Below are 18,671 nucleotides of genomic sequence, written 5' to 3' on the forward strand. Positions count from 1 at the left end.
CAAAATTTCATAAAGGCTGATTGGAACTGGACTTTGAGCATAGCTAGCCTGCCATTCCACAGATATAAGGTACTAGAAAATGTATAGGACATAAAGAAAGAAGCATCAGTTGCATCTTGAAAATTTCAACAGTTACATCCTGAAATCTAGAATGCTTAAATATTGGAAGGGAAAATTTACCTCCTTATGAGTAAAATCAAGATGTCATAAACTAGTTCTAAGATGGAATACTTTCCTATATGAGCTTTTTAAAAAATATGATATAACTATTTTATTTATTATACATAATTTTCAGTTGTAGGATTTCTCTAGGACAGTTTTCTCAGTGGGCAATCCGAGGAAGACCTGCATTAGAAAAGCCAGAAGTGCTTGTTTAAAATGCTAATTCCTGAGCTCCACTTCAGACCAACTAAACCATAATGGTTTAGTTGTAGCCCTAGAGGTAGGGCCCACAAATCTATATATTTTTTAAACAAGCCACCCAGCTATTTCTTTTATATAAAAATTTAAATGCTTCCTGTTTCATTTGTTAAATTAGTGACAACATAAGAAAGTTTGAAAATCTAAACACAACTCTATTCCATTTCGAAGATAACAACATCCACTTCCTCTCCTGCCACATGTGAAACCTTAGATCATTGATGAAACATTTGTATTACCCGGAAAGCTGGGCCTTTGATCCAAGACAGACCTAAAACATTTCCTTCAAGCTTACATTATACTTACTTAGTTTCACTTGTCAATTTTGAAATCTACAAAAGCAAAACACCCAAAAGAAAAATCTAAAATAGATCTAAAGGGAGAGAAAAAAGAAAAGCTGAATGAAATGGACCCATAAGAAAAGTGACATAACTAACTTGTGTTTAGGAGTTAAGGCTGCACCCATAAGCAAAATTAGGATAAATACATTAGTTCTCAAATATATGATCCTTTTAGTCTTCCACTCAGAATAAATTACAGTTGAAATGAAACTATAACAAAAAGAGGGAGATGAGAAAGGTTTTGTTATATATGTTTCTAGATTCTTCTTGAAATATATATAATATTTAACAGCTCAAACTTAGGAAAGTCAGACTATTTCTTTTAGGGACTTTCTTTTAGGACTTTTACAAGGCTAAGGTCCTTCCAAAAAATACTACCTTTTATTTTAAAGATAAATGGAGAAAAGAATGGTTTAGAGTAACTCCACCAGCACTATTAGAAAAGTTAGTCAAAATTTATGTTTTATGACTAATGATGTATACCAGTGGCATAATTTTGATAAGGCAAAACTCTCCCCTTATCTGCAACCTTCCTATAGGAAAGATCTCAAATAACAATGGGGAAAAATTATAATGTGCAAAAACCACTAATACTGAAAAGTTTCCCTAATTAGAAATGTAGATAATCTTATGTCCCCAAAATTAAATTTGGCTTTCAGTAGAAGTTATTCTGATTCATATTTGGCACTTGATTCTTTTCTGAAATCTACAAAATAATCTATGGTAGAATGTGCCACAAAGTTATAGTCTCCAGAAATATCAAATTTGGAACATCTATGAAAGTAAAGATTATCCTAAAATTCCCATAAATTATGATACACACATAATAGATGACCAATTACTTGCTGCTCTTCTATTTTCTTTTTTTATTATTATTAACTTAGAAAATTAAGATAGGATCAGATTTTAAAATAAACACACAAACTTTGTTCACAGTACCTTTTAACCAATGTTTCAGATCATTATAAAAGAGGTAAACAATAAACACTGACAACCCAGAATGGACAATAAGATGTAGTAAATCAGAGTGGAGGAATTAGTAATTTAGAAGAAAGTAATGTATCCTACAGAAAATATCCAAACTACAAATAAGCAACTTAAGAAATGGGAACTAAGCTTAGATTTAAAGTGTTACAGGAGGACAGAATAAGCCATGGAGAGCATGGCTGAGCTATGGTCTAAGATCAACTGGTCATCTTTTATTCAGCTACTACTTGTGCCCTTTTGGTACTAGCCCTTCACTGCAACTCCTTCATTTATGCCTTATTTTCCTGGGTTAGCCATTCTGCAAATATTCAATACATACCTTTAATGCCATCTACTGTAGTTTGACAAATATCAGACACCATCTATATACCATTCTCATCTTTACTCCTTCCAGTACATAGACTACGTGTTATTGCTTTCTTAGCGCCCTAAAAATTTAGGTTGTATTTCTCAGAGCAAAGGAGGTGGGATGCTATTTTCAAATAGTCAAATAGGACTTCTCATTTGAATGTCCTACATCAGTCAACACTTTCCTCTTTTCCTCCTGGTATTCACCCAATAGCCCCAACAACCAAATTCTACTATTTGATTTTCATTGAAACTAAGAGCCAAATAAATCCATAGACTCCATAATATATGAAGGCACTAGCCAAAGCAGTCAACATTAGGCAGATGGCAGTTAGTTGCAAATAAATCAGAGAAGGCAAGGGTAACATATCCCAGAGAAGTCAATGGTAACAGATCTCAGAAAGTGTCAATAAAAATATACATCCTAAAGTTGAAAGACATATCCTGATGCATAAAGGTATATCCTTTGTTTGCAAAAACAGGTACAGTAGCTGGGGTAAGAAGGATGACAGCGAAGTACTCCAGACCTGGTCCAGTACAAAGAAGCAGCAAAGGTAATGCTACATAAGGAATCAGACACTCAAGTCATACTTAAAGGAAGCCTTCTGCCCAGTAAAGAGTTGTATAAACCAGCTAGCAGGCTGTGAGACTACCCTGGCAACCTAAGCTTCCTCCTAAAAGGAACCTTGTATAAAACAACTGGCCCAAGAAAATCCAGCTTATTTAACATGATAGGAACTCACATCTAAACAAAAAGACGTTATAAAAAAAGGAGACGGCAAATAACATGAAAATGTAAAATTCTAACAAAAACACCAGAAATATGATGCCATGCAGCCGATGCAGACGTAAACAGTAGCCAAAATTTTTGCCACAAATTTCAAAAACATAATGAAGCAAATGTCTCTATTTGGAAGACCACAAAGCAAAGTATAGTATCAGGGGTTACACTCGGGGAGCTGGAAGTAGGGATACACCAAATACAGTTTTGTGCATGAATAAAAAATTGCATTTGAAATTTTTTAAAGCTCCCTTATTTTTTCTACTTTTTTGTAAAATGATGAAATTCAATAAAAATTTGTCAATCTCTAAAGTAGTGAGCAAGATCTTTTCCTAAGTTACTTCTTTACCATTGCATCCTTTTTCTCCTTCTTTTCCTTATGTAATCTACACTGCTTTTGTCTTTTCCCCCTTCCTGCCATTTATATTCCATACACAGAATATAGACTATCTTTACATAGATATAGAGTACTGTAACATCTACCAAAATATTTTAAGTGTTACCTAAACGTTACACTTCATTAGTACTTTGAAAATTTCTTATAACCTAAATTCAAGAGCCTTCTATTCCAATACAAAGGGCAAATTTTAACAATTATATGAACTATATTCTGGAACGAGTTAAAACAATTATTTCATATGAAATGCTCCACCCTCTGGAGTTTAGGTGTGATTATTGAAAATTAAAATCTAAAACTCAGATTTTCATTGTTTAATGTCATATGCACATGTTAACATGGACATAAAAATAAGATAACAGAATGTTTAAGTTATATGAAAGATTAAACACATGATAAAATGCCTGTTTTACAAGAAGTCTGAAGAACATAATTATGTAAATAAAATATTCTGATTTATACAGTATTTTTGTTTAAAATTAGAATAAGTATACATTATAATGTATATGAACTTAATTTTTTAAATTTGATGATTCAGAAGGAATTTTAAAATCTTACATAGATATAATCATTATGAATGTAAATTTTTACCTAAGTTACATGAAAATACAAATATGAAAAAATTTCTAGATAAACCATTATTTACTGTAAATAAATTGTCAATATTTTTAGGGCTTTCTAAAGTTTTTAATAATTAAATTTTCAAAGTTTTACCTTCATGTGATTTTTCAAAGGATCCAGAAGATTGAAATGAATATTACACTTTGGACAAGCTCTTGGAAAAGGTGTTCCATTTTTAGATTGATTTGATGAGGAATTTGCACCTAAAGTAAATTCAGAACATTTATGATTCAAAAGTCATCACTTTTCAACCTTAAATAATAAAAGATAGTTTTTAAATTTATAACAATGTCTAAAATTCATGCATAAACACTATAATTTCTTTTGGTATAGCAGATTTCATATTTACCTTTTGGAGGCACCACCTGGGAAGATGTCACTGAAGGAGATTTTACTGAAGGGCATACAGCTAGGGAATTTGTTCCAGAAACACTTTCACTGGGCTTAGGCTTTTTTGGATTAACACTATTTACTTCAGAAGTAGAAGGACGTTTAGATAAAAACGAACTTTCATTCATACCTGCAGTGGTTTAAATAGTGAGAAGAATATTTTTAAACACTTTAGGATAGTACTTACATCTAAGTAAAAACACTCTGGAGCAAAATTAAAGGTAATATAATAGAATTATCATGTCATACAAATGATAATAATGATAAAATTTGATATGATCCAAATACAGGGGGTATGAAGAAAATACGCATACATTTATTATGGACTACATATATTCGAATAATTTATAAAATAATCTTTCTATGCAAGAAAATTCTAAATATAGTTTAAAATAAAGAAATATGTAAACAGCTATTATAAAAGATGCCAGATCAAAATATTCCAAACTGAAAAAAAGAAGACAGAGTATACTCTGAACTAAGTTCCTACAAATTATCTTTAGATACATAAATTTTATTTGCTTCAAAAATTTAGAGCAACTCTTAAGATGCTTTTTTATTTAACAATTTAAAACATTGGAAAGGAAGTTAATTCTTTTGCCACTTAATAAACTAACAAGTCATATACTCGTGGCTTCATGTGATATAGCCCATTTATGCTATGTACAAAGTAGAAATAACTAATCTCAAATAATATTTTATTCGTTCATATGAAAGGGCACATAATAGAAGTAGTTAGTATAATGATTTTCACACTATGTTCCCCAGAGCTTAATGGCTTCATTTTAGGGAATATATTGAACATGTCTGACGGAGAAACTCTTTTCCATTGTATTTATTACACTTTCACATAAAAGACTAATCATTTATTCATTCCTAAAAATACTTTTCTATTTGAAAACTATTATCTTAAGGCTAAAGGATTTTAGCCTTATTTAATGTATTATCAAGATAAGTAGAGATATTCTGGCTATAACCAGGCCAGACAAAGTCCCTTCTAAAAATAACATACAACTATACTTTGTAAAAAAGATTCTAAAAATATACAGCATATTTTAATGCTTCTAACTGTATACCGAAAGTGGTAAAGTAAATATATTAGAAATATGCCAGGCTTTTTAAATCAGACAAGTTCAAATCCAGACATTGTCACTCACTAACTATGTATTCTTAGCTTATTTAATGAATTTCTCGGAGCCTCAGTTTCCTCTTTTGTAAATTAAGTTATAATATCTTCTTTTACAGAGCTGCTTTGAAGATCATATAAGACAATGTATTTAAAGCACCAAACAAAATATTTGGCACCACAGAAAGCAGTCAGTAATACATGATAACTATTATCATTAATAACAAAATATTTTATATCGTAACTTACTTTAGAAGATAAAAACATTATTCCAATAGATTCACCTGTCAACTTTTTAATAAACATCCCAGGAAAATAAGAGTATTATACTAGTTGGCTATTCTGTTTCACCCTTTGAGGTAACATAAAAAAATTTTTTTTCCATCTTCAAGGTACTTGATTACTGATAGATACACTGAGGGTAAATGGGATAGATTCTGTGTAATCATATTAGCATTCTTGTGAGACGTTTAGGTTACTTTAAAACCAATGAGTGCTAGTATTTTGAATTAAGCAACTGAACATACAACAGATTGAATGATAGAAAAAGATTGTTTTAATGAAAGAATTTTTTTACATAAGAAATCTCAAGGTTAAATAAAATCCTCTGTGTTAGTTTTAAATTCTGACTCTTTTTTTCTGTTGTGTTTGGCTTGTGCTATTCCCTACCCTCAACTGCTCTATCTCTGCCAACAGAAATCCTATTCTCATTCAAGATCAAGCTAAAATTATTCCTCTCTAAACCTCCATAATCTCCCTAGACAGTAGTCTCTTAATCATGCTACTGAACACACAGCACATATCATTCATAATTATCATCATAAAAACTGCTTGTTGTCAAGTCTTATAAAGCTTATAACACGCATTTTCACATTTCATTTATCTTACTTAGGCATCAAAAAATTCCTGAGTAAAGTGGAGCAAGAATTAAAATTGTATCTCCAAATGGTGGGTTCCAGGTATAGAGGATGAATGCATTATACAAAAAAAATTAAAATCTCCATTTTAATAATATGAGAAAACCCAAGTATATAGAGGTTAAGTGACTTAATAAAGACTACAAAAATCTTAAGAATAGAAGTTCAAACCTACATCTTACAAATCATCCTGCTTACTGCTCAGGTTAAAATCTTACTCTCTGCAGTATAAAACTCAGAGGGAAAGTAGGGTTCATTATTTGTCCTTACTCCCAAAAAGTTTCAAAAATTCAGACTTTTTCTATGAATGAAGTCCCTGTGCTTTGTAAAACCAGACCTAAGAAAACTATATTTTTCTCCCTGTTTCTTTTGGTTCTTACCTATTTTCTGAACTAGATTTTTACTAATTATGTAAGTGACACTCAGAGAAATGAATATCAAACAATGTATCATTAAAATGGAAAAACAGATTAAGCATTAGTATTACTATAAGAATAACTGGGGGAGGGTTTGGTAAATTCTCCACACTGATTTATTAATATAAAATCTAAAAATTCCAAAGAATCATGTCTATTAAGTCAAATATTTGAATACAAATAATTGCCTTGATTACAGGAAATTTCAATTAGATAAAATTCTTTTATAATACACTAATTTATTTTAGGTTGATGAAGAACTTTGTTATAAGCATACACTCAAAGAACTTTAAATCTCTTCTTCCACAGGTAAAGTTTATTAATTCTTCAATAGACAATTACTGAGTACTTACCATGTAAAAATCACTATTTCTTTATTGTAGCCACTTTATAACTGTACTTTATAATCATATAATCATATTTAATTATCATATTAAAATCATTTATTGGAATAAAAAACAGTAACCTAATTAAGAAATCAACTATAACCATATGCTTTTTCAGGCTAGTTGTCATAAAAACTAGCTAATACTTCTTTAACAGAGTATTTGGGGTACCTGAAGACTTCTGTAACTCATAGTAATTATTTTAAGATTTTTCAGCCCATGGTTAGCCCTACGTTAGAATACGCTCAAAGCTAGTTAAGCTACTTAATAGAAAGAAATAAAATATTCTATTATTAAATAAGATTTTTTATAAAAATCATACAAGAAAAGCATTCAAGAAGTATTAGTGTCATTTTACCTCATGATACATGAAAAACTTCACACAAGGGTATGGGGTTTCAAAAGCAATCAATCCTATATGCATATTCATCAAGTGTCTTTTCATAATTTTTATGAAAAAGTACTAAAACCAACCTGCTATAGAAAGTGTTGGTCCCCCTTGGTAATGTGATAATCCTGTATCTTGGGTCAAGTCAAACAGTAACTCTGAAGACTTATTACATACAACTCGTGATGAGTTCATTATATAACCCTGTTAAAATAGTTCAAAGGAAGAATATTACACTTATTCAACATAGTTATAATATATATTTATATATAATTATTTTATGTAATTATATATAATGTGTGTACTATATATTATATAATTTCATATAATTATATGAGAATTTATCTCATAAATTTTCATAAAGGTAAATTTAATTGTATGTCAATATTCTAAGGATAATCTTTGAAAATTCGATTATTGTTTTTTTTATTTCGGAGTATCACAGGGGTACAAATACTTTGGTTACATAACTTGCCTTTGCATCACCAGAGTCAGAGCTACAAACGTACTCATTCCCCAGACAGCACACACCACATCTGTCTGGTGTGAATTTACCCATTCCCTCCTCCGCCCTCCCACCTATCCCGATACCCTATGAATGTTACTCCCCATATGTGCACATAAGTGTTGATCGATTAGTACCAATTTAATGGTGAGTACAATGTGGTGTTTGTTTTTCCATTCTTGTGATCCTTCACTTAGAAGAATGGGCTCCAGCTCCATCCAGGAAAATATAATATGTAGTTCACCACTTTTTTATGGCTGAGTAGTACTCCATGGTATACATATACCACATTTTATTAATCCACTGATGTATTGGTGGGCACTTGGGTTGTTTCCACATCTTTGCAATTATGAATTGTGCTACTATAAACATTCTAATGCAGATGTCTTTTTAATAGAATATCTTTTTTTCCTTTGGGTAGATACCCAGTAGTGGGATTGCTGAGCCAAATGGTGGCTCTACTTTAAGTTCTTTGAGGTATCTCCATACTACTTTCCATAGAGGTTTTACTAGTTTGAGGTCCTACCAACAATGTATGAGTGTTCCTATCTCTCCACATCCACATCAACATTTGTTGTTTTGGGACTTTTTGATAAAAACGATTCTCACTGGAGTTAAGTAATATCTCATTGTGATTTTGATTTGCATTTCCCTGATGATTAGAGATGTTGAGCATTTTATATTTGTTTGTTGGCCATTAGTCTATCTTCTTTTGAAAAGTTTCTGGTCATGTCTTGCCTACTTTATAATGGCAAAATATATAATGGTTTGATTTTTTTCTTGCTGATTTTCCTGAGTTCTATATAGATTCCAGTTACCAGCCCTTTACTGGATGAATAGCATGCAAATATTTTCTATATTCTGTAGGCTGTCTTATCTTTTCTGATGATAGGCTGTCTTATCTTTTGTTGGCTGTGCAGAAGCTTTTTAGTTTTATAGAGTCCCATGTATTTATTTTTGTGGTTGCTGTGATTGCCTTTTGGGTCTTCTTCATAAATTCTTTGTCAATGTCTAATAGAGTTTTTCCAACATTTTCTTCTAGGGTTCTTATGGTTTCATGCCTTAGGTTTAAGTCTGTTATCCATCGTGAGTTGATGTTTTTGAAAGGTGAGAGGGTTGTGGATCCTGTTCCAGTCTTCTACATGTAGCTATCCAATCTTCCCAGCACCATTTATTTGTGAATAGGGATTCCTTTCCCCAGGGTATGTTTCCATCTGCTTTGTCAAAGATCACATGGCTATATGTGGATGGTTTTATATCCAGGTTCTCAGTCCTTTTCCACTGGTCTATGTCTCTGTTCTTTTGTCAAAGTTATGCTGTTTTAGTTACTATAGATTTGTAGTACAACTTGAAGTCTGGTAAATTGATGTCTCCCAATTTGTTCTTTTTGCTTAAGGTTCCTTTTGCTATATGGGATCTTCTTTGGTTCCATATGGACCATAAAATTATTTTTTCTAGATCTGTACAACATGATATTTGTATTTTTATAGAGATTGCATTGAATCTGTAGATTGTTTTGGGTAGTATAGAAATTGAAAGTATTCCTGCTCAGAACTGGAACCAGACAAAGTTGCCCTCTATCACCACTTCTATTCAACATAGTGCTGGAAGTCCTAGCCAGAGCAAATGGACAAGAGAAGGAAATCAAGGGCATCCAAACGGGGCAGAAGAAGTCAAACTGTCACTCTTCGCTGATAATATAATTTTTATCTATAAAAAGCCTATTTATTCATAAATAATTTAATTTCACAGAAATGTTTAGTTTACATGCCTTAAATGTCCAATCTTTATGTCTTTATATATATTTTAAGCACTTTAGCATTACATTTACATAAAACATAAATTCTTTATTTTATTCATTTATTTCAGGATATTATAAAAGTACAAACATTTTGATTACATGTTATGACTTTCCCACACCCAAACCGTGATTTGAGGCGTGCCGTTTCCTCCTACAATGCTCACTATGTCCATTAGTTGTGAGTTTACCCATTCCCACCCTCCAATCTCTGAAGAATATTACTATTGTGTGAGTACCATAGTGTTTATCAGTTAGTGCCAATTTGATAGCAAGTACATGTGGAGCCTATTCTTCCTTTCTTGTGATACTTCACTTCCGAGGATGGGCTCAAGCTATATCCAGGATAATATAAGAGGTGCTAGATCACCGTCATTTCTTATAATTGAGTAATATTCCATTGTATACATATACCAAATTTTATTAATCCACTCATGAATTGATGGCCACATCCTTGCAATAGTGAATTGTGCTGCCATAAACATTTGGGTACAGATGTGTTTATTATAGAATGTCTTTTGTTCTTTTGGGTAGATGTCTAATAGTGCTATTGCTGAATCGAATGGCATTTCTATTTTTAGCTCTTTGAGGTATCTCCAAATTACTTTCCACAGAGTTTGCACTAATTTGCAGTCCCACCAGCAGTGTAACAGTGTTCCTGTCTCTCCACATCCTTGCCAGCATTTGTTGTTTTGGGATTTTTTTGATAAAGGCCAATCTCACTGGGGATAGGTGATATCTCATTGTGGTTTTGATTTGCATTTCTCTAATGATTAGAGATGTTCAGTATTTTTTTATATGTTTGCTGGCCATTATTCTGTCTTCTTTTGAAAGTTTCTGTTCATGTCCTTTGTCCACTTATTGATAGGGTTGTTTTTTTTCTTGTTGAGTTTTTTAAGTTCTAGATAGATTCTTGTTATCAGCCCTTTATCAGATTTGTAGAGAACAAATATTTTCTCCCATTCTGTAGGCCGTCTATTCACTCTAATGATAGTTTCCTTTGCTGTGCAAAAGCTTTTTACTTGATCAGGTCTAATTTGTTTATTTTTGTTGCTGCTGTGATTGCTTTGGGGGTCTTCTTCATAATTTCTTTGCCTAGGCCATGTCTAAAAGAGTCTTCCCAACATTTTCTTCTAGGATTCTTAAGGTTTCATGCCTTAGGTTTAACTCTGTTATCCATCTTGAATTGATTTTTGTAAGAGGTGAGAGGTGGGGATCCAGTTTCAACCTTCTGCATGTGGTTATCCAGTTTCCCCAGTACCATTTATTGAAAAGAGATTCTTTTCCCCATATTTTTGTCTTTGTCAAAGATTAGATTACCATATGTCGATGGTTTCATTTCTGGATTCCCAGTCCTGTTCCAAAGGTCTATATATCTATTCTTGTGCCAGTACTATACTGTTTTTGTTACTATAGCCTTGTAGTACATCTTGAAGTCTGGTAGACTGATACTTCCCAGTTCTTTTTACTTAAGATTGCTTTGGCTATACGAGGTCTTCTTTGGTTCCATACAAAGCATAGAATTATTTTTTGTAGATCTGTAAAGAATGATGATGGTACTTTGATAGGGATTGCATTAATTCTGTAGATCATTTTAGGTGGTATGGACATTTTAACAATGTTGATTCTATCAATCCATAAGCAAGGTAGATTTTTCCATCTGTTTACATCTTCTACAATTTCTTTTCTTAGTGTTTTGTAGTTCTCCCTGGAAGTTGTAGCATGGGCCGACAGACGATATGATCTCATATCTAGAAAACCCCAAAATTCTGCCAAGAGACTATTGGAATTGATAAATAAATTCAACAAAGTCTCAGGTTACACAATCAATGTACATAAATCAGTAGCATTCATATATGCCAACAATAGCAAAACTGAAAACTAAATCAAAGACTCAATATCTTTCACAATAGCAACAAAGAAAATCCAATACCTGGGAATATATTTAACTAAGGAGGTGAAAGACCTCTACAGGGAGAACTAGAAAACACTGAGGAAGGAAATAGCAGAGGACATAAACAGATGGAAAATCATACCATGCTTATGGATAGGCAGAATCAATATTATTAAAATGGTTCAATTATTAATAAATTAAAAAACACAAGGTAATTACTACTTTGTCAAAATTTCATCTACTAAAACAGAAAACAAGCTATACTTAAGAGCTGGTTTATTCCTGGCTAAAAACTAAAATGGGGGCACAAATTCTAGTCCAACTTATTCAAGGTAAAAGAAAGATAAACTAAATTTATGTCAGTAAGATTAATATATTTTAGAGGGTTTCTAAACATGCAATACTGCCATCAGGAGCCAATAATAGAACTTGCTAAATTCTTTGGGCAAAAGCAAAGAGAAAACATACTGACACCACTACAAAGCTTTAAAAGCTTCTATACCTCTAACAACTCAACATCCAAAATAAAGCTGGGAGTCAATCTGCAGTAGTGTGCATCAGTGATAAGGATGAATATATCACATGATATAAATTTTGGAAATGCATACATTATGGATCAGAAAGAGAAAGAACAGGCCCCCACACTTTGCCACACTAGAGGAAATCTTGTCTCATAAGGCAAATGTGAAATTAACCTGGCCAATAAGGGGAACAGGTAAGAATGCCAAGTAGATAGGATTTAGAACAGAGGTTGGTTATAGGAGTGATTTGGACCAGCTGTCCCATTCCTGAAGGCCTTGGGACACAAAGGAAGTTTCAGCCTTTCTATTAGGAGGAAGGGTGATCTAAGCTAACAAGGAAGATCTTAAGAGAGGAGTGAAAAGTATGAGATGAATCATAATGTGATCAAGTGCAAAGTATTATAAATTTATATATAATCATATTTTTTATAAATAATTATAAAAAGTATGATATTATTTAGGGCTATATCCTCCAATATTATTATATATTAAATATACCGACACACAAAATGTACTCCAATACTATTTACAAAAGACACTCTGTGTAGAGTAAGCTCTCAGAGTGACTTTTAGACCATTCTATTAATATATGTCACAATATATAACAAGCTAGAGTTTTAAGATTAGATAATGCTTAAAATTTCTCTTAAAAGAGAAAAATAGGTAAAAGACAAACTGAGACAATTCAAAAGTAAAATACAAATAAACAATACATACAAAATACTTTTCCAACTTACTAGTCAAAGAAATACAAATAAAAATAACAGTAATGTTTATTGAATTGGCATTGTTTTAGAGACCATAATATCTACTATAAATAAGAAAGACAAAGAAAAAATGAACAACTGTAAAAACTATAAGGAGACTTAAGAAGAAATAAATAACTACCAGATGGGATCCTAAATACGATCCTGGGAAAGAAAAAAGACACTAATGTAAAAAATCGTGAAATTCTAATAAGGTCTACAATTTAGTTAATGTTAATTACCTGGTTATAATAAGTGAAATGTTAACATTAGGGGAAACTGAGTGAGGGGTATATGGAAACTCTTTGTACTATTTTTTCTATAACTCTAATATAAGTTTGAATTAAAAAGTTAAAATTAAAAACTAATGTCAACATTTACTATAAGCAAAGTAGAAATTATATTTTGGTATAATTTTTCTGCATAAACATTTTGGCAGTAGCTACCAAAGGCTTAAAAGGTTAATCTCCTTTGATCTAATTATTAACTTTCAGGAATTTATGGTAAGGAAATATGTAAAATGCTTAAGAGAGACTTATTTATAATAGCAAAAAAAAATTATAACCTATATGTCCAACAATGCGGGAATGGTAAAATAAATTGATAAACTATCACAGGATCATTAACATCATATACATATACAATATGGTCCTGATGGAAGTATTCTTCTCACTCTTCTAAACTCTCTCCAAAAATACATATTATTTTATAATAGAAACACAAAGATTTTATTTTATGATTATAATTTAAAAATAATTAGGTTTTAAGAAGTTTGCTTTGTTACTAACTTTTCCATTGACATCAGTTTGTTAAGTTATTTGATTCTAACTAATAGTAAAGAATTTTTACATTCTGGCTAGCTTTCCATCTTCAGAAACACCTGTTACATTTTTTACGACATTAGAAATAGTCTGTGGAACCTTACAGGATCCAAGATAGAGACTCAGCAGTCTCCCTTATTGTCTAAAGCAGCAGTCCCCAACTTTTTTGGCACCAGGAAATGGTTTCATGGAAGATCATTTTTCCACAAACCAGGGTGGGGGATGGTTTCAGGATGATTCAAGTGCATTACATTTATTATGTATTTCTATTATTACACTATAATATATAATGAAATAATTATACAACTCACTGTAATGCAGAATCTAATGCCACCACTGATCTGACAGGAGGCAGAGAGAGCTCAGGCAGTGGCACAAATGATGGGAAGCGGCCATAAATATAGATAAAGCTTCCCTGGCTCAACCGCTGCTCACCTCCTGCTGTGTGGCCCAGTTCCTAACAGGCCACAAACTGGTACTGGTTTGTGGCCCAGGGTTGGGGGCCACAGGTCTAAAGAGCAAACCTTTTTTTTAAATTTACTACTATTTTTCTAAGACAGTGGTACCCTCACTCTTTGGCTTCAGCACCCCTTTATACAACTAAAAATTATTCAATCCCCCCCAAATTTTTTATTATGTTGGTTATACTTATCAATATTTACCCTACTAGAAATTAAAATAGAAAAATTTTAAAATATTAGTTCATTTTAAATTATAAACCCATTACAAATTAACAAAAATATTTATGAAAAATGACTTACAAGCACAAAAAAATTAGCACAGTGGCACTGTTTTACATCTTTGCAAATCTCTTGAAAATCAAAAACTGCTACAGTCTCTTACTGCTTCTCCTTTCAATCTGCTAGGACAAGTTGTTTTGGTTGAAGCATATAAAAAAATCTGGCTTCACAGCAATGTATAAATGAAAAAGGGAGTATTTTAATAGCATTTTAAGATAACTTTGACATACTATTTGATTTTATACTGAAACTCAATAGTTGGTACTTAAAGGCTTGTGGTAGTGTGAAATCTAAAGCCACATCCCTCAACTTTTTGTACTCTGTTCCATTAAAATCATTGGTCTATCTTAGATTTTTAAATGGATCCTTTACCAATGCATAATTTTGTAACATATACATTGGTTATTGGGAAAATAATAGTTTCATCAAATTATGCAGATCTTCCAAATGTTAATATAGTTCATTATATAATATAAAAAACCATTATTAATAAATACCACCACCTATCAGAAAAGTCTTAAATTATTAGGAAGCTGTCAAGATCATGGTGGCAGATAAAAGTTTTCTAAAATCCTAATTTTTGCTTGAAAGTTAAAATTTTACCATTAGCAAAAAATATTACTATTGGTTGTTTGCCTTTAAGTGACAGGTTCACTTTGTTCAGTTTTGAGGACATATTTGCCAAACACTCAAGATTAAGTAACTGTGTATGGCAGACAGACTCTAAAGTGGCCCCCATCATGCACAGGTCCTGGTATCCAATCCTTTGTGATTCCCTCTCTTTGAGTATTGGATAGCACCTCTGACTTGTCTCTAAACAATAGCATACGGCAAAGGTTATTGGATACACATGATTTTGTGTACACAATTATCTTACCTAAGACTGTAAGGAAATCTTGCTAAGGACCCTCTCCCCCTTGGTAGCTTTGAGGAAGCAAGCAACCATGTTGGAAGTCCCACCTGGCAAGGAGCCAGCCAAAAGCTAGCAAAATACTGAGACTCTCAGTCCAACAACCCTTAAGGAACTGAATGTTGCCAACAACCACACAAACTTAGAAGTAGTTACTTCCCCAGTAGAGTTTCAGATGAGATGGCAACTTCAGGGACCCTATCTTGAATGCAGCCTTGTGAGACCCTCAAGCAGAGGATCCAGCTAAGCCATGACCTGACTCCTGACCCACAGAAACTGTAATACTGTGAGCTAATAAGTGTGTGTTCTTTTAAGCCATATAAGTTATATGGTAATATTGACATACAGAAACAACTAATACACCATGACTTGTCAGTCATTCAAGTAAAAATGGTATATTTTTTTTTTAAAAAAGCAGGTAGTTTTGCCATTATGCAATCCCACAACTGCTTTTACTCAAGACAATCAGCATACTTCAGACATATAAGCACTTTATGCATACTACCCAATTCATCACACAGAATATTTTAAAAGACATACACTCAACAATAGAGAATTAACAAAATTAATAACATTTTAATACTTCATCAAGGAAATTCAGTACAAGTGGAATATTTTTTGCTATGAATGCACAGTGGGTGACGAACACAAAAACTGTGAGTACAATTTGGTGATACCACCTTGATTCACACTCAGGCACCAGTAATTTACCTACCATTACTTTGGCATCATCAGTGCACATGGCAACACAGTTGAAATGGCAAATAGTGTTTGACTATGATGACAACAGCAATGACTCTCAGAGTCCTGAAAGAGTCTTGGAGAACACCAGGGGACTGCAGCCCACACTTGGAGAACTATTGAACTAAGGCAATTTCTTCCATTTTTTTGAAAGTATACATTTATATACAACATATATGTATGAGTGTGTGTGTATATATACATACAAACTATGGGTTAGCCTGTAACGGAATTCCAGATCCAGCATCTGCCAGCTATGTGATTTTGAGTAAATCATTTAACATCTATGACCCCCAGTTTCCTCAATGATAAAATGGGTATAATAATAAGTGACTACTTCCATAGGGATGTTTAAGAATCAAATGACATTAACTTATGTACAGTTTTAGCACAAAGCCTTATACATATTAGCAGCTCAATAAATATTAACTACTATCATTATCTATTAGTTTCTGTTAAAGTTTTTTTAAAATACCTAAACTATGAAGGAATGTTTTCAGAATAAAAAGCTACAATGGCCTCTTGATAATTTTTCCAACTAAGAACTCCTGGCCCAGTTTACAATCTTAAATATTTTGCCATTATGCAATATTTATTACTGATTATATACCTTTGTGTTTTGTGATGATACCTTAGTTTTCAATACTATACCAATTTAAGCATATTACCTAATTTATTAACAGGTTGAATAAGTAGCTCCCACAGTACTTTGAGTACTGCTTGAGCTATCACAAAGATGGTAACATTTTTGAGGCTGATTATGCTTCTACTGGATGAGTACTTATGACAGTCCAAAATTTTAATGAGGTATTCTTGATATTGATATATCAAATCCAATGTGTCCCTGAGCTGACTGTGTAATTTCAGAAACACTTACAGGTTTAGAAAAAGGCTGAACAATAACAGAACTATCTGAAGATCTAGATTCAGGACGAAAGTTTACTGGCGAGGCAGTCACTGGATTTGATGTTGGATTCATGTAGGGTTGACTTGTAGGCTTGAATGCAGCAGTAATACCTGTATTTTAAAATACCACAATATACTGAATATATTTCTATATAATCAATTTTATCAAAATACTTCGCTTTACAATGAAAATAGTACAATAAAACCGTACCTCGACTGAGTGCACCATTCTTTAGTCCCCTTGAATATGAGCTGGGGTTAACTCTGTTCAAAATATCTACAAAAGATTATATTTATTTTAAAATTTATTGTTTGGATGAAATATATACTAAGGTAATAGAAATCATGAATTGAAAACAAACAGATTGCTGGAAGGAGTATATAACTTAACATTAATTTAAGAATACAGTTAAACACATACATCTTTACTAAAGAAACAAGATTACCAGCATTAATTATTTCATAGAATAAGAACATCTTTCTAACTCAAAATCTAAAAGCTAGAGGTAATAAAATCTGACTATATATAAATAAAAGCATTCTCCATAGCAAAGAAATAATCCACAGAATAAAAATTTTCCAAAAATAAATTTATATACAACCTATAATTGAAGGACAGATCTTTCTTTGAATGATGACTAGGTTGTACATACACGTGGATGCCTATGACTCCAAATCAAAGCCTTGCCCAACTTCCACATTCCATTCATACCTCTAAAAGCCTTGAAGTTTCATTATGGACCATTTCATTGGATTATTTATCATTACTTTTAAATTGTGAAGGGGAAACAATCAGAAATTTCAGATTAAAATGAACCAACAGTTAATTAACCAGAGTATTTCAGTTAAGTAGTTTCAAATCTACCACTACACCAGAAGTCAATCTGAGCCTGACATGACTTTGAGGATCAGTTTAAAGTTTTTTCACTCTTACACACATGTAAATTCTGTCACTTTTAGCTTACTAAACTAAAATTTGGAAGAGTGAAGATTTGCCTAAAATTGCTGGTTTGGAAGAAAGTACCCAAAATAACCACCAAATCTTGTAAAAAAAATTCCTTTTTTTCCCCTCATAGTGGGAAAGAACCAGATCCCATTAAGTAATTCTACAAAGTAAAGGTTCACACAAAAATATGGTTTTCTGGTAATGTCAACGCAGTGCTCTATAATTAACCACTGCAGAAAGCTTATTGGAGAAAACCCTGCTCAAACAAATTGATACTGTTTTCACTCAGAAATTCAACATTAAATATTTACTCAAACCATCAAAGAACTATTGCTAGAGGACTTTTTAGTGGTTTTAATCTACAAAAACAAAAGTTTTTACCCTCCTTTCTGGCAGTTCATATTTAACTCATATTCTATATATGTTAAAATGTTTTATGGCTTACATATAAAATAAAAATTAAATCATTTTAATTCTTCATCTTAACAGTTCAGAAAAATTATACTGAGGTCAATCCCCTTAGAATTATTTTAAACTAATATATACTGTTCTAGTTGAATACTGTTTTTTGTTTGTTTTTTTTTTTTTTGAGACAGAGTCTCGCTTTGTTGCCCAGACTAGAGTG

At 32.1% G+C, this 18,671-nt stretch overlaps 1 protein-coding gene across 5 annotated transcripts in view; it reads right to left on the minus strand.

Moving 5' to 3' along the window:
• The window catches only part of ZNF280D (zinc finger protein 280D), a 100,316-nt gene that overhangs the window by 58,241 nt on the left and 23,404 nt on the right, over nucleotides 1-18,671 (minus strand). For all 5 annotated transcript variants that reach the window (XM_012783058.2, XM_012783057.2, XM_012783056.3 and 2 more), the window contains 5 exons: nucleotides 17,312-17,377; nucleotides 17,072-17,211; nucleotides 7,605-7,722; nucleotides 4,245-4,415; nucleotides 3,989-4,098 (listed from right to left, as the gene is read on the minus strand). In XM_012783058.2, coding sequence (XP_012638512.2) covers nucleotides 3,989-4,098; nucleotides 4,245-4,415; nucleotides 7,605-7,722; nucleotides 17,072-17,211; nucleotides 17,312-17,377 — 605 coding nt within the window. The remainder of the gene's footprint in view (nucleotides 1-3,988; nucleotides 4,099-4,244; nucleotides 4,416-7,604; nucleotides 7,723-17,071; nucleotides 17,212-17,311; nucleotides 17,378-18,671) is intronic.

The sequence above is a fragment of the Microcebus murinus genome, chromosome 6, assembly GCF_040939455.1.
Source record: "Microcebus murinus isolate Inina chromosome 6, M.murinus_Inina_mat1.0, whole genome shotgun sequence".
Taxonomy (NCBI): domain Eukaryota; kingdom Metazoa; phylum Chordata; class Mammalia; order Primates; family Cheirogaleidae; genus Microcebus; species Microcebus murinus.